This window comes from Molothrus aeneus, chromosome 2, assembly GCF_037042795.1.
Source record: "Molothrus aeneus isolate 106 chromosome 2, BPBGC_Maene_1.0, whole genome shotgun sequence".
NCBI classification, from domain to species: domain Eukaryota; kingdom Metazoa; phylum Chordata; class Aves; order Passeriformes; family Icteridae; genus Molothrus; species Molothrus aeneus.
Window position 1 is genome coordinate 26,051,017 of NC_089647.1, and position 14,638 is coordinate 26,065,654.

General features: G+C 40.6%; 1 protein-coding gene across 1 annotated transcript in view; it reads right to left on the minus strand.

Annotated features, from left to right (window-relative positions):
• POLQ (DNA polymerase theta) overlaps positions 1–14,638 on the minus strand; it is a 52,980-nt gene that overhangs the window by 12,719 nt on the left and 25,623 nt on the right. The window contains exons 13-22 of the mRNA XM_066569513.1: positions 14,406–14,599; positions 13,961–14,085; positions 12,213–12,456; positions 8,368–11,423; positions 7,260–7,403; positions 6,459–6,655; positions 4,782–5,022; positions 3,509–3,702; positions 1,647–1,784; positions 155–329 (exon numbers count right to left, since the gene is read on the minus strand). Coding sequence (XP_066425610.1) covers positions 155–329; positions 1,647–1,784; positions 3,509–3,702; positions 4,782–5,022; positions 6,459–6,655; positions 7,260–7,403; positions 8,368–11,423; positions 12,213–12,456; positions 13,961–14,085; positions 14,406–14,599 — 4,708 coding nt within the window. The remainder of the gene's footprint in view (positions 1–154; positions 330–1,646; positions 1,785–3,508; positions 3,703–4,781; positions 5,023–6,458; positions 6,656–7,259; positions 7,404–8,367; positions 11,424–12,212; positions 12,457–13,960; positions 14,086–14,405; positions 14,600–14,638) is intronic.

Below are 14,638 nucleotides of genomic sequence, written 5' to 3' on the forward strand. Positions count from 1 at the left end.
GCAGACATATGTCAAACAGATGTACCAGTATCTTTGCTTGGTTGAAGCAGAGCACAGGCTTGATTTCCTATCTTTTCCTCTTAGAAAAGCTGCACACACATACAAAAAGACAAAAAGCCAGTAAGAACTGAGGTACTTGCACACATTTGTTCACCTGTAGCTGTGTGAGTCTGTGAAATTGGATATATCCTTTCCATTCCCAGTGCAGAATTCAATCGCTTCTCCCTCTGTAGTGGAAACACCACTTTAGTAATGGCATTGTTGATCCTCCTCCATTCCAATATCAGCCCTGGCAATGGGTGAAGTGTCTTTAATTTCTCCAAAACATCCTTGTGGGAAGAAAAGGGCACAACTAATCAACGGCCTTTAAAACTTTATTTATAAAGTTTTTGCTGCTCTGCAGGAAAAAGTGACTCCTTCACCCACAGCGAGCTTCCAGTGTCACTGCCTTAAAATTAAATCCATATCCTCTCCATTTACACCACCTACACCTGGGTATTCAAAGCACCACCTGACACAGCTGCAGTTTTATTACCCACGAGAAGACAATCACTTCTCTCTGGACTTCTGCACCCTCATCATCACTCTTTATCTGCACCAACCAATAAACCACCTGTAATGACGAAATAAAGCATCACTTGCCACAGGTCTCCTAAGTTGTCTCCTCTTGTCCAGTGTAAATGCTTCTCCTCCATCTTCTTGCATATTTTTCTCTCTGCTCTCTCCTATCTGTACACTAGGAACACCAAGTGAAGCCCTTGACCATGCTCCTGGTAGACAAAGCTGATCACTAGCAATCAAATCCTTTCAGTTTAATCAGAAATGTGAAGAGACTAACAAGAATTTCAAAAGACAGTGGCATGCAAACATTTCTCAAAATAACTTTTTTTGGTGTGTGCCGCAGGCAGCTGCAGCCTCATCCCTCCACATCACAAAAGGAGGAAATCCTCCCTTTGCTTCTTGCTCCCTGCTCTGCCATCACCACTGCACCCAGTCTTCACTGCCACTTGAGTTCCAGAAATCAATACTTGTCTTCCGAGTACAGACTACGCTGAACAAGGGGAAACTAAGAAAACAACACAGATTAATGAGTCCTGAAAACAGGAACATATATATCTGCTAATTCCACTTGTCTGGCAAGAGCACCCATTAGCCTGCAGCAGCTGGTATTAATGCAGGTCCACAATATTTATCAACTGGCAAGAATGTCAATAGCCTTCACATTATACAAGCTTCTGATGTACTAAATTTGATAAGCCATCAGATTAGCCATTCTGAAGACAAATTCTCTGAAGCAAAAAATACAGATTTGATCGTAGCAGGAAGAGAAAATATTGTATTTAGTCGACATGGTATTTAAGTATCTTTCAAGCTGATGTGGAAAAATTCTTCTGCTATTGGCTTTACAAAATTATTGTGCTATTTTGGTCTTACACGTGATTTGGGAAATCAGATTCTGCCTGATTTACTCTTACTGAAGCCTGCTATTTACAGGCATGTCCTCACTGCACTCAAGCTTTAGGAGAGTAGGAGTCACTAATTCTGTTAACAGAGAAGGTAGAACCCAGTTTGAATTTGCAATGGTAACTGGAGGAGCAAAAGGCAATTAAAATTTACTTTCAGACTAGAAACAGATTTTACTGTACCTTGGTTGTACTGAACTGCTTGCTTAGCCTGACCCTGTTTCCTTTAGCAGTTGCTCTTCTGGTGTAACCCAGGGTTTTCTTGTTCCCTTGGACTTTCACATCTCCATTTTGTGGCAACTTCAGCTCCAGGAATAACACCTGAAAGAGGCCAGCATTTCAAATCAGTTTCTGCATGCTGCTCCCAGGAGAAAACAAAAGCAACTGAGCACTTAAACAGCTTGTTCCAGCCAAAGGATAGTACAAATGCTTCAGGTAATTAAAAAGCTGATTAAAGATCCCAGCTATCAAAGTCATTCCTCCTCATTTTAATTAACTACGAAATGCAATTTAAAATCTCATTTTCTGAACACTCTAAGTTTAAGTTCAGAGGTATGTTTTTAGAAAAGGTAATTAACTCCATTCAATAAGTGAGGTTATTACTGACAGTCAGCTGTAATAAAATGTAATGTTCAGATGACTGAAAGTGGGAAGAACATTGGTGAAAAAAAAAAGAAGTGGTAGCAGGGAGCAGGCTTCAGAACAATATGAATGGCACAGAAAGAGGTGGTCACAAATACTTCTAGAGAATAGCCAGAATATTAGTTTTTCAAACAAATTGCCAAAAAGCAGAAAATTAAATATATGCTCATTGGGTGACAGACAGAACACAGCTCTTAATTTTTCACTTTATGTTTCTATGCAGCATGATACACTACTTAGCAGCTATTGTCTTTGATTTCACAGCTGGCAGAAGGGAACAGAAAGCTTTTCTCCTGCCCATTTATGGCACAGAAGTTTTACTAACACAAAACTAGAAGGGTAAAGTTTCATTAACTTATACAAGGTACTTTGCATGACTGGTAATAAATTTCCACATGAGATACAAGCTTCTGTAGTTCAGAAAACAGCATTTCAGACAAAACTTTACTTCCCCTTTTCCATGAAGCAGAGTGAAACTGAAGTCAAGCATTATTTCAGGAGTCCTAACTTAGACTACTGTTACTGAGCAAGACTTCTACATTTGCAACAAAGAAGGAATATTTCTGGGGAATTTCTTTTACTGATAGCTGCTTGCAGATTTTGACTACTTTCATATAAAGTACAGCCCCTCAGTGAGAAAATAGTATATGGAGAACAAAAAAAGAGCAGGGGGAGAAAACCATGCACAGCAATTTTAATAGATTTCAATTATTCCAAGTAATGTGCATTAAAAAAAAAAAAGTTAAATTCTTCAGGAAAGAAAGCTTTGCTATTTTACATAGAAATCTGTTTCTTAGACTTTAAAAAGTAACAGTTCTTAAAAAGTTCTTAAAAGCAGACAGCAGTTGATTCAAAACTTTTAAAGCAGTTTTTCCTCCTCATTCATGCCTGTACAGGGGCAAGGGTAACAATGCAACTTTTTCAGTACAATTCTTCTTAGACTCAAGACTACATGACACCAAATCACATCTCGTGTGTGGGACACTGGCATTGCAAAAAAGCTTCTCCAGTGCTGTACAATTAATCCAAACTACTCCAAAAGCCATTTAACTGGCAGATCTTCTCATGCACCCTGAGAGGCCACGGTCTTATACAAACCACATCCTTATTTTCACTTGGTTTTTACTTCCAAAATACACATTTCCACTTCTACCTTCTTTATCTCTGCTAAAGTTGACAGAAACCAGAATGATCAGTAACAAGCAGGAGAGACCCAGCCTTTTGCAGGCAGCAAGCTCACAATGAGTGTAAGGATAAATGAACTCTCAGCAGAGCTGGGTGTGCATTTTAGATTTTCTTCACGCCATCTTCCCATGAAGAATTCTTTTTTCTTATTTTAGCCAAAGGCTCTTGATGATAACTTCTGGGGAAGTTCTCCCCCTCCCACCCCAACCCTCATGTACCTCTGCAATATCATCAGGGCTGGTCAAGGAGAAGCTGTGCCCTGCCAGCTGATATGCCTTGGTCTCAATCTGGCTCAGTTTAGCCTGCATGACCTGTTTCTGGGTTTCGTAGGCTGTTGTGCTGAAACCAATGCCATTCAGCTCCAGCAGAGCCAAGCAATAGTGGGTGGGCATCTCCACTTTAGAAAATACATCTGTAGTAAGTACAAACCAAAGAAAATCTTTTATAAAACAGATCAACTGCAGATAAACACATTCATTTAAAAAATAAAAGAGAAGAATCCTCAGTTTTGAAAATACTGAAATGTTCTGACACACTAAAATCTTCTACTGTAGATTTCATTTAAATACTTTTGTTTCTGGAATAAGAAATATTTCATAATGTGAAGTGTTCCAGAATATCCTATCACAAAGGTATTAAAGAAAGCAGCTTCTGTCAATTTTTTTTTCTAAAAAATACATCTCTCCATATATCAACATTTTATAAACTGCAGACATTTAAGCCTTACTTAATGTAAGGTTTTCTAACTTGATCCACATTAATTCCACCACCCACATCTTTTTAAAATGTTCTAAGGTTCAACTGTAACAATCATAAATGATGTGGTAAACTTGCAATAAAATGCTTCAGCAGGATTGGACCACAATCCTCAGCTCTGGATATAATTTAGGGGAGACTATTATCATGACCACCTATAGTATATTTTTTGGGGTTTTTTTGATGGCTTGTTTTAAAACAGCACAAGCACTCAGCAAACATAGAGGATCATTCACTAAGGAACCACAAGAGTTTCATGGACACAATGCATACATGACAAATCATGCTATATGGGCAGGCCAAAGAGCAAGAAATCTCCTTCAGAAAACATTTGAGGATTTTAGGAATTACTTCTGACAAAAAAAACCCAAAAACTTTTGAAAATGCTCATGAGAAATCATAGACAGACCCACAAGTCCCTCAGAATGGCCAAGGCACAAACCTGGGAGGTACAAATCTGCTTGATTTAGAGACTTAGAATAGACTCTGCTACAGCCTTAACCACTGGAACTGGTGGAGATTGAGGATATAAGAATTATATTTTAATTTTTCTTTCAGAATATATATGCTTCCAAGGGAATTTCCCTCTTTTCTTTTAAAAAATGAACATTTTGACAGAAAACATTTAGGTAAGAACTTCCAAACCACCTCTCTTCTGCACGGATCATTCAGCCTGTGGCAGCACAGCTGCATTTGCCTTCCATCTTTGCCCCCAAGTGGAGGAGGTCTCTTTACCTGTCAGATCTTCCTTCTGCAGCTCCTTGTGGAGCTGATCCATGACATTGAAGACAAGCACAGACTCTATGGCTGCTCTGTACCGCCCAGACTGGTCAGTGCTGGCACTCAGCCCCAGGCTCTGCACCCCTTGGCCCGTGCCCACTCCTTCCAGGAGGGGCAGCTCACTGGGGAGAAAATTGGTCACCATGCTGTGAAGGGTATGTTCCTTGGAGCCAGAATCCAGCAGCCAGCATGCAACCTTAAAAAGGGAGACCTCCATGAGAATTTTTTTTACCTTTTAGTCATAATAAAATGCAAATATTTAGCCAGGGCTTAATTCAAGGTTATAGTGGATATTATTTTTCTTCATTTGGCAGGTAAACTGCAATAATTTGTTGGGTCATTTCAGTAAAATCCTTCAGGAGGGCCTAAGTCACTGAAGAGCTTAATTCTTGAGTGAGAATGAAAAGTTATTTCTTTCTAAAAGAAAAGTTATTTCTGTACTTTTGAAAACTTTATCCTCTGTCAAATAAACACATCTTGAAATGTCTTTTCACTTATTAAAATTTGACTCAAAGGGAATAAATACGAAAATCAGGATCAAAACATGTTTAATCTGAAAAATTACTTTCTGGAGATCAGAACTTGCTATTGATCTAGAATATTAGCCAAGCTGAACTCTCCTATCTTCTGCAGAACAGGACTAATGCCAAGAATTCTGCATGGGATATTTTACTCCTGATAGAGCTTAAACCCCTGTCTTCAAAGCAAATTAATTTATATGTACATTTCGATTTCTTGTGTCAAAACAGGATGAAGCACAGATTTCTACATTGCCTCTGCCATGCAAGCAGAAGTAAAAACTCATATGTATAGATATGGGGTTGGGGAGGTATGTATATATTCATTGTGTCACTAAAATGAACCAACATGAGTATGACTATTACATGGGACCATGAAGGGAAAGATGTTTTTACTGCTCTTCAATTTCATCCTAAAACTATGTCTTGGTATAAAAAAATCTATGTTTGTCCTCGTGTTGAACACCTTAGCTGCTTTCCTGCAGAGCTGAGTATTGCAATGAAGCTGTTCAGCCCATATGCAAAGCCAGCTTTAAAAATCAACAGCATTTTCTGTGCACCCAGAGCTTTTTGTAACATGACAAACAAGATGCTTTTACCTCAAGCCAATGTTTCATGTGAATTACAACTGGTACCCAAACCTTTTGAAATTCCATGTAAACTTTGTTTTGTTTTGAAAAAACAGGGGTAGCAAAGTGGTCTGTATGCATAGTGGGTAAATCTTTTGCTTATAGAGTCTTCTGCTCTCAGAAGGAATAACCTGACCAGAAGCACTTGTGACACTCCAGTGCCAGGGTTCTTACTGCAACAAAACAAAAGTTAAGTCATGTCCACTGGGACTGGGGAAAGATTTATCTTCATTTCCCCTGCCAAGTAAGATATGAAATAATAATGTGCTAACCTCTGAAACTCTTTGTTTCTCTTGCAGGCACCAAGAACAAAGCAAATGTCTCCTCAAAATACTTTTCTAGATTGCCCACTGAAAGAAAATTTCACTAAACTTCCTGACAGATTCATACTGAAATAACAGAAGTACCAAAAGGCACTCCTGTCTTTCCACTCTTGTGTTTAAACTAGTAGCTTCACCCAAGAGAAATTTCTTAATCCTGCAAACCTTTGGGTCCTCAAAACTTCCTTCCAAGGAGATGCCACAAGCCATCAGCAGAGTTTTGTAGTGCTGGATGAAGTCATACATGATAAGTGAGCGCTCCTTCTTGGTCTTCTTCTGCAGGTACAGCTGCAGATGGTTCAGTCTCTCTGTCACAGGTAGGCTTTGGTCCAAAGGTGGGGGTGCCAAACTCAGACTGATTTCTAAGGCAGGAAATACAAGGAAAAATCATCTTTTAACCCATTACATAGTAAAAACAACAAGAGAAAAATTTTGAATACAACCACCTAAAGCACAAAAGCTTCAGTTGAACTGAACAAACAATACATCTGTAGCACTATTACATGTTTTATCAAACCAGACTAGGCTCCCAAAAGCAATATGCTGTGTCTGTACTAAAAAACAAAGGATAGCCAGGAATCAAACCCTAGTCACAAGGTCACTTAGCACAGATTGGGCTATGATCAGCATTTGAGTGCTAGATGTGTTCTGGAGAGCAAAAAAAGGAAGAGATTGAAAGGAAAAAGCAAGTTAGACAAAGAGAACTTGGGAGTGAGCAAATGTTTTAGCCATATGCATGCTCACAGTCCAGGGTCTGAGCCAATTAGCTGCCCTTATTACACAGTGCTATAGATGTATCCACAGCAACCTGTCCAACGGTGTTTAACACCTAACACTGCTCAATTACTCCACCACACAACTGAGCTGGGGTCAGGACAATCAGCACTTCCAAGAACCTTATCTGCTGAAGGAACTTTCTTTAGATGCAGTGTCAAATAACCCAGCAGAGCCTGTCTGCTCACTTACCACTCTGGTCTTGGACCTGCTGCAAAGAGATATAGTAGGCATCTTTTCCACCCCAACACACTGCCAGTCCAACTACCAAGATGTCTTCGCATCCTTGGACAGGAAATCCTTCATCTTTAACTTGTGTCCGCTGAGGAGAACTCACTAATGAAATAATTTGAAGTTACTATTATAAAATAGCATCCATAAATAAAGAAGATTTGGGATCCTGAAAATGCAAATATGTAGAGTTGAGCCTAAGATTGAATATTATCATGTCTTAGTAAAGCAAAGGAGCTGCGTGTGAGTAGAGGATGGAGAGTTAGTGTCAAGAATTTCTTTGATAAGCCTCTGGTGATAGTAATGAAGTGTTAGCAGCTAGTTGGTATGTGAGAGCATCTGAATATTCTTCTGTGACTGCCTCGGAACCAAGGTTACATATTTTCAAATATTTTCAAAATGTAAACTTGGTTCAATATAAGCACATGCGAAATTCAGATCAGTCTCTGGGTTGTTTCAATATTGCTTCTTTTTTCCCCCCCACAGAAGTACTCATATGCTGCAGTTTGCTGCTGCTTTTTAAACATATTCTTCCTTTAAAATGACAAGATTAAGCAGTTAGATTCTTGCTGTCACATCACCATAACAACAACAGCAATATTTCTTAACTATCAAAATAGATTTTTGACAGGCAAATATGAAATGCTTTTTAGACTGAAAGGAAGGAACACACTTCTATCTCAACTCTTGAAGAGGTTGCTAGAAAAGGCCAAAATTTGGAAGGAATGCTTTATGGGTGGTTTAATCTGAACAGGAGGAAAACCTTATTTACTTTGAGGGTGAGAGAACACTGGAGCAGATTGCCCAGAGGTTGTGGAATCTCCTTCCCTAGGGCTATTCAAAAGCTGCCTGAATGTGATCCTGTGCACCCTGCTCTACGTGACCCAGCTATAGCAGGGGGGTTGGACTGGATAATCTCCAGAGGACCCTTCCAACCCCAAACACTCCATGATTCTGTTATATCAGTGATTTTCCTCCTTTTTTGCCTATCCTTTCCTTCTCTAGGCTGCTTTAAGCTGAAGATACCACATGCTGTTCACAAAATAATGCACTGGAACAGGAAACTGACCTTTTTTGAATTTGCCACCAATCGTTGATTTGGGAGACAAAAGGCACTTTGTTCTTTCACATGCCACTGAGATGGAGAATCTGCTTTTCTCCTTCCATTCTGCAACAAAAGTCTGGAAAAGTGCTCTGTCGCTTGCTACATCAATAATAGTGAAACTTTCAGCACTTAAGGGAACAAATGGAAAAACATCCTGAGATAGCTGCAGTGAAAAGCCTTGGTCTACAATGGAATTATCTTTTATCTCATTTGCCTCAGCTGGATCTAGACACTCAAGATTGTCCTGGAATGTTTTTACCTGCTGCTCTGCATTGCCCTCACTATCCCGCTGTAGCTGAACTGTCCGCCTTTCCTTCTTGCAGGTGACTTGTCCCTTTTTTGCAGATGGGAGAGAAACAGAACATTTTGGAAAAAGCTCTTTGGGAGGTGTTGGAGGAATAAACCCATTATTACTATCTGCTGCAGGACAGGATGTTCTGTTGCTTCCCTCAAGCTGAAGTGTTATGCCATGTGTTTCCTGAAGATCCAAGTTTTCCATTTTGTTTTCTTTAACCTTGAAAGAGCTTTTTAAATCCTGGCAAGTGGGTAAAGGCTTTTGCTCACAACAGTCAGATTCAAAAACTGGATCTGGCTCTTGACTAACAATAGGAACAACTAACTCTCCTTTCAAACTGGAACTTGCTGAAGCTGTTTCAATGCCTGAGAGGCTAGGCCATTTGTCCAACACATCCTGCAACCCTGGGCTTAGTTCAAATGAGCATTCAGTCGACACCACTGGATGGGGGGTCTTCTCAAAAGCTTGGTGGCTTCTCTGGAGCTTTTCACCTTGATCTCCTATTAAATCCTTTGGTCTGGGGTCACTGTTACAAATGGCCGAGCTTCTTAATCCTGACTGACCTTGAAATGTAGAAGGAATGTCTTTCAGAAAAGACGGGGAATTTCCATGGTCTAAAACTTCTGCTATTACATCTGAGGAAGCTAGAGACACATTGTTACACTGTGCAGGATTCTCATGTTCTTTCTGATTGTCACCGACATCAAATTTATTCTCAACAGGCCCTGGATTCTGCAAAACACCATCTGGAGGAAGCAAAGCCACAGGGTCCTTTCCATCAGCTTCCATGATGTGAACAGCTGAAAGGTCACTGACATTACTGAAGCTCTCATCAAACAGCAAGTTATCGCTGATATTTAGGCTTGTTTCAGGGACAGGATGGCATTCTACTTGTACAATGTGTTCCCTACCAAAATGAGAGCTTGCTTTATTCAGGTCTTTAGATACACTCTCCCCTTCCACTGAATTTTGGGTCTGGTAATCTTGTAGAAAACTGTGTAGCTGTGAGTCAGTCATTGAGAAATCGCTCTCTTTAAGGCAAGGTGCAGGTTCTATTTTCCTCACTACAGGGTGTAAATTAAGGCCTCCAGATTCCAAAACTTTATTACTACAGTGCTGAGTTGTGTTTTTTGTAATGTCATTTGTTGTGATAAGACTTGGGAAGCTCAGTTTCCTAACTGTTGCAGCCAGCCTTTTATCAGTATCATTCTCAGTCCATAAACTGCTTCGTTTTTCTGGTATTTCCTGCTGTGGTATTGCTGCCAGCTCTGAACCTTGTATCCCCTGCTGTCCTGTGATTCCAGCTGCTCCCTCCTGTTTTATTATCATCTCAGTTTGAGTATCCAACTGGATGCTGTCTTCAAAGTCTCTAGAGTCAGAAAACAGATGAGAGGATGGATCATTCTGAACACCATCTGCATTGCAAACACCTCTGGATTTTACCAAAGACCCTTTCAGAAAATCTTTAGGATGACTGTTGCCATTCTGCATGGTTCCAGCTTGCAACAATATTCCATTGGGCTTTTCATTCCCATTTTTGCCAGCATTCTGAATCTGAATATTGCAGGTTTTCTCTTCACCAGGACAAAAATTCTTATCAATCCTTGCCTCAGCACAGCTCACATCTGTTTGAGTTTTATTCCTTTTATTCTGCTTAACATCAGTTTTGTCAGTTCTTTGTGTCCTAGCACTACCAGGTATCCCTCTACTTCCTACAATACTGTGTGTCTCCACACTGGTGTGTGGAGTACCCTTCAGCATAACAGGTGCCTGAAAACCTGCTCTCCCCTTAGGCATACCTTCATTAGTGGTGCTAGGCTCTGTAAATAATCCTTCCATTCTATCTTTCTTCCCAATCTTAATGCTCCCCATCTGTACAGAACTTGAGACTTTATGAGTTACAGAATCTGTTTCCATAAATTCCTTATTATTTTGGTTTGAAACAGAATTATCTGTAGAGATGGTGGTGTGGGAAACAGGCAGCTTTTGTATATCTATGCTAAGCTTATTTGAATCTTCAAGAAGTGACCTCTGCAGTTTTGAAGAGGTATTTTTGTTCCTAGTCCAATTTAAATGTGTATCTGTGCTTTTAATCAATCTAGAAGCTGAAGAATCTGGTCTCAATGTTGGTGTTTTTCTGTGTTCAGTAAGGTGCTCTGGGACTGCTGTTCTGGAATTCATCTTGGTTTTGACCAGAGAAATATCTTCTATGTTTTCATTTCCTCTGCACACATTTGGCCGTTTTCTAGCACTGTACACAAGATCACCCTTGCCTTCCCCTGCTCGAGCCTGTTTCCTGCCCAGGACTTCACTCTCAAATACAGAGCTTTCTGTGCTACTGCTCAGTCGCCTTTTACATCCCTTTTTAATATTTGATAAGTTTCCAGTCTGAGAGCCAAGGCCATTACAGTGTTGAACTCTGCAGCCTTTTTTGTTTAACACCCTTGAAGACTCAGCAGACTCCTCTCCATCTGATCTATGCAGTCTGTCTTCCAGTTCTGACTCACTGCTGATCACAGAGGATGTATCAGTCTCGAGAAAAGACTCTGGGTTCCATTGCACCCCCAGCAGTGCCAAATCCTGCTGCAGAAGTCTCCTGGCTTCCTCCACAATGACAGAGGCTGCTTCTCTTTCAGTGAAGCCCTTCATTCCAGCCATCCAGATGCTGCGCACGGCCCGGCGCTCCTCTGCTGCCTCTTCATCCTCATCCACAGCCCTACGAACACTGTGGGGAAGGTAACAGGCACATGTAAACATCCATGCAGCATGCAACAAACACAAGGAGCTGGAACTCTTCTCTTCTGCTCCCATGTCAACTCTCTTCACAGCTTCCTTTACAGAAGCACTCTACCTAAAATATAATGCACTTGATGGGAAATAACTTAATTGGAAATAACTATTTCTAAATATGAATAGATGTTGATGAAAGATATTGCTGGCTGCGTACCCCAAAAGCATTTCCAGATTTCTGTGTTCTAACATACCCCAGACAAGTCCCAATTCCCTGCCAGGGCAGGTCTCAATGAATCACCCTCTATGTACTGTTTTCCAAATTAAGAAAACTTCAAAAGCATGAACCAGACAAGTATCATGCCACAGTCCAACAAGTACTTGATCAAGGAAACTTGTTACTGCACTAACATATAAATCACAAGAGAATCCCAAAAGATAATCAGTAAAAAATCGTTGAACATATGGTGAAGCTGCCTTTTAGAGGCAGCAAAAACTCCCCGGAAAGCACTGACAATTTACCCAGGACTAAACAGTGCATTGAAAAGAAGAATAAGTAGAAAATTTCAGTGTCAAAAACTTATTCTGTAAATACAAGGTTCTTCTATTAATTTCAGAAAAATCATGGAATGACTCTGATTAGTCGGAGACATCTACAAGTTATTTCTAACTTAATATTTGACACAAAGTTCCAAAGGGTTGCCACATTTTATTGCAGGTTTCATCTTGTAACCCTTCACCTTACAAAGTCCTTTACTTGACTTCAGACTTAGTGATTTCTCACCTTTTAAATGGTACTGAGCTCTTCAGAGCAGCTGCCACCTCATCAGGACTGGCTTTAGCGAGGTCAGCCACGGTGACAAAGCCAGCGCTGTAAAGTGTCCTGGCACGCTGGGCATTGAGCAGAGACACCCGCACCAGGTCACACAGCTCCCTCTGCACCCCAAAAGTGAGCCTGCTCTGGAACTGAGACAGCAACATCTCCATGTTGTGCCAGCCCAGTCGATTACAGAAAACTGTTATCATTCCTGGAACACAAAAGTTACATTAATGTCTGAACTCCAGCTCCAGTTCTACTAAGCTGGATTCACACTCCACCTCCCAATCTGATTCAGCACTCACTTTACATTTCTCACCTTCCATTACTTACAAAAACTAACTCGTGTTTATCACAACTATGAGTAGGAGCTAGTCTTGCAGAACTCAATCTGCAATTAAGTAGTTAATCAGTGAGGCAGAAATTCTGAATGACACTGTTTTTTTTTCAAAGATGCTAATATTTGAAGCACATGCATGTCCTGAAACAGGAGTCCTATGAAAGAATCATACAGGGAAAAAAAAGGCAAAGGAAAAAGTAGCGATGAGAGTCATTAAGGGAAGCCATAGATCTTTGACGAAACTCAGCACTGACATCCATAAAAGTAGACCTTGGCCTGCAGGATTTCAATTCTGAGAGCATTATAGGAGGTAGCAAATCCTATGAGACAGGTTACAACTGCAGTCCCCAGTGCATGGGAGAAGGAAAAGAGCACAGAAAAGACAGTTTCTTATTCACAGATTGCATCTACAGACAATGAAAACCACTGAAAGACATGGCATTCCTCACTAATTTTACAGTGATTATAGAATACAACTTTTATCATATCTCTTAACTCTATGTCATATCACTAGCTCATTTTACTTCCCAGATTACTCCTGTGAAAACTATTAACACTGGAAATACAGAATTATGAAACTGCTACAAAGTTATTTATACTAAAAAGTTTTTTTAAAAAAGTTATTTATACTACCAGAATTAAATTAAACTTCTCTGCATCAGTTGGCGTGACCTTTTCATTTTGGGGCTTTGACTCATGCTGCAGCCCACACAGAGGGTTTCGCAAGTCGAGCTAAAACTGTCTTAAAAACTGAAAACCCACTTATGGAGTAATGAAGGATTTAGGCAACAGAAAAAAAATATCTTGGTCACTGGTGGGCTGTTACTTCTACTCCCACACAGCCTTCTTAGGGAAGTTAAAGGTAGCAGCTGCTTGACCTCCTGTGAGCTGCTGATGAATGACCCAGAAGCCACTCACTCTGTTCTGACAACTGTAACCTTATAACTCCTGGCCAATTAATTTTGGATTCAGAAGAAAACCGTGTCCCATCTTAGAGGCTCCAAACTTTACTCAATGCTGAAAGGTATTCTTTCTTCATAGGGCAAAGCTTTAGAAGGGACTTGCATTAATTCCATACTTAGTATTGAACCAGCTACATTCCTGCACAGCACACAGCTGATTTCCACAGAGCTCAGCATGCTGCACACTGCTTGATTCCCCTCAGCTGGCCCCCTTCCCACTGCACACTCTGTGGTTCCACAGCAGGGGCAAACACAGGTTAAGCTATAAATCCATAAGTGGTTACACAAGGCTGTTTGCTGTCAGTACCACACTGTGGCTATCTTTGCCCCAAATCTGGAAGGACAAAAAAATAAACCAAATAAAAAACCAGACTAGCCTAAGACTCCTGGGGTATTTTGCTCAGACAACTTGCCTGCATAAGTGGCAGCAGATTGCTGTAATGACTGAAGCTGGCCACGACTACAGCCATATTTCTTGGTCATATCTTGTAAAGGAACCTCGCTGATTAAATCCAGAAGGGCAAGGCTGGTGAAAAACCTGTTGACAAAGTACAAGAAGAAATAAAATTGTCATCTGGGGCACATTACTGTACATGCCAAAATGTGCTGTGATACATAGGACAGAACAGTTCTACACTATAGCACACAAAAGAAACAGAGAGGATGGCTTCCAAAAACATCAGCACAAACATCTTGTGCCACCAGTGTTCTCAGACCACAGCAGACCAGGTGCAGGTTCTCTGACCTATCAACTCACTCAGAAAAAGAGCAAGTTCCTGAAAACAGACACAGAGCCTGTGCATTACAAATGTTACAGCCTCTGATCTCTGCACTTTCACACCCACATTCTGTGGCTACCTTTTGTGGATGGCCATTTGTCTGTGCTGTTTCTCTGTTTTAGCAGTGATTTTGCCCTTTACAGAGCGAGCTAGAAAGCCTTCTTCAATCCCCACCAGCTCAGCCACACGTTTCATTGAGGCAGGCAGCTTCTCCCATAGGCAGAAGAACTGGTACCAGTCAATGGTGGTCCACTCCTCATACACTGGGGTGACCTAAAGAAAATAACACAAAGCAAAAAACTGGTTTAGAGA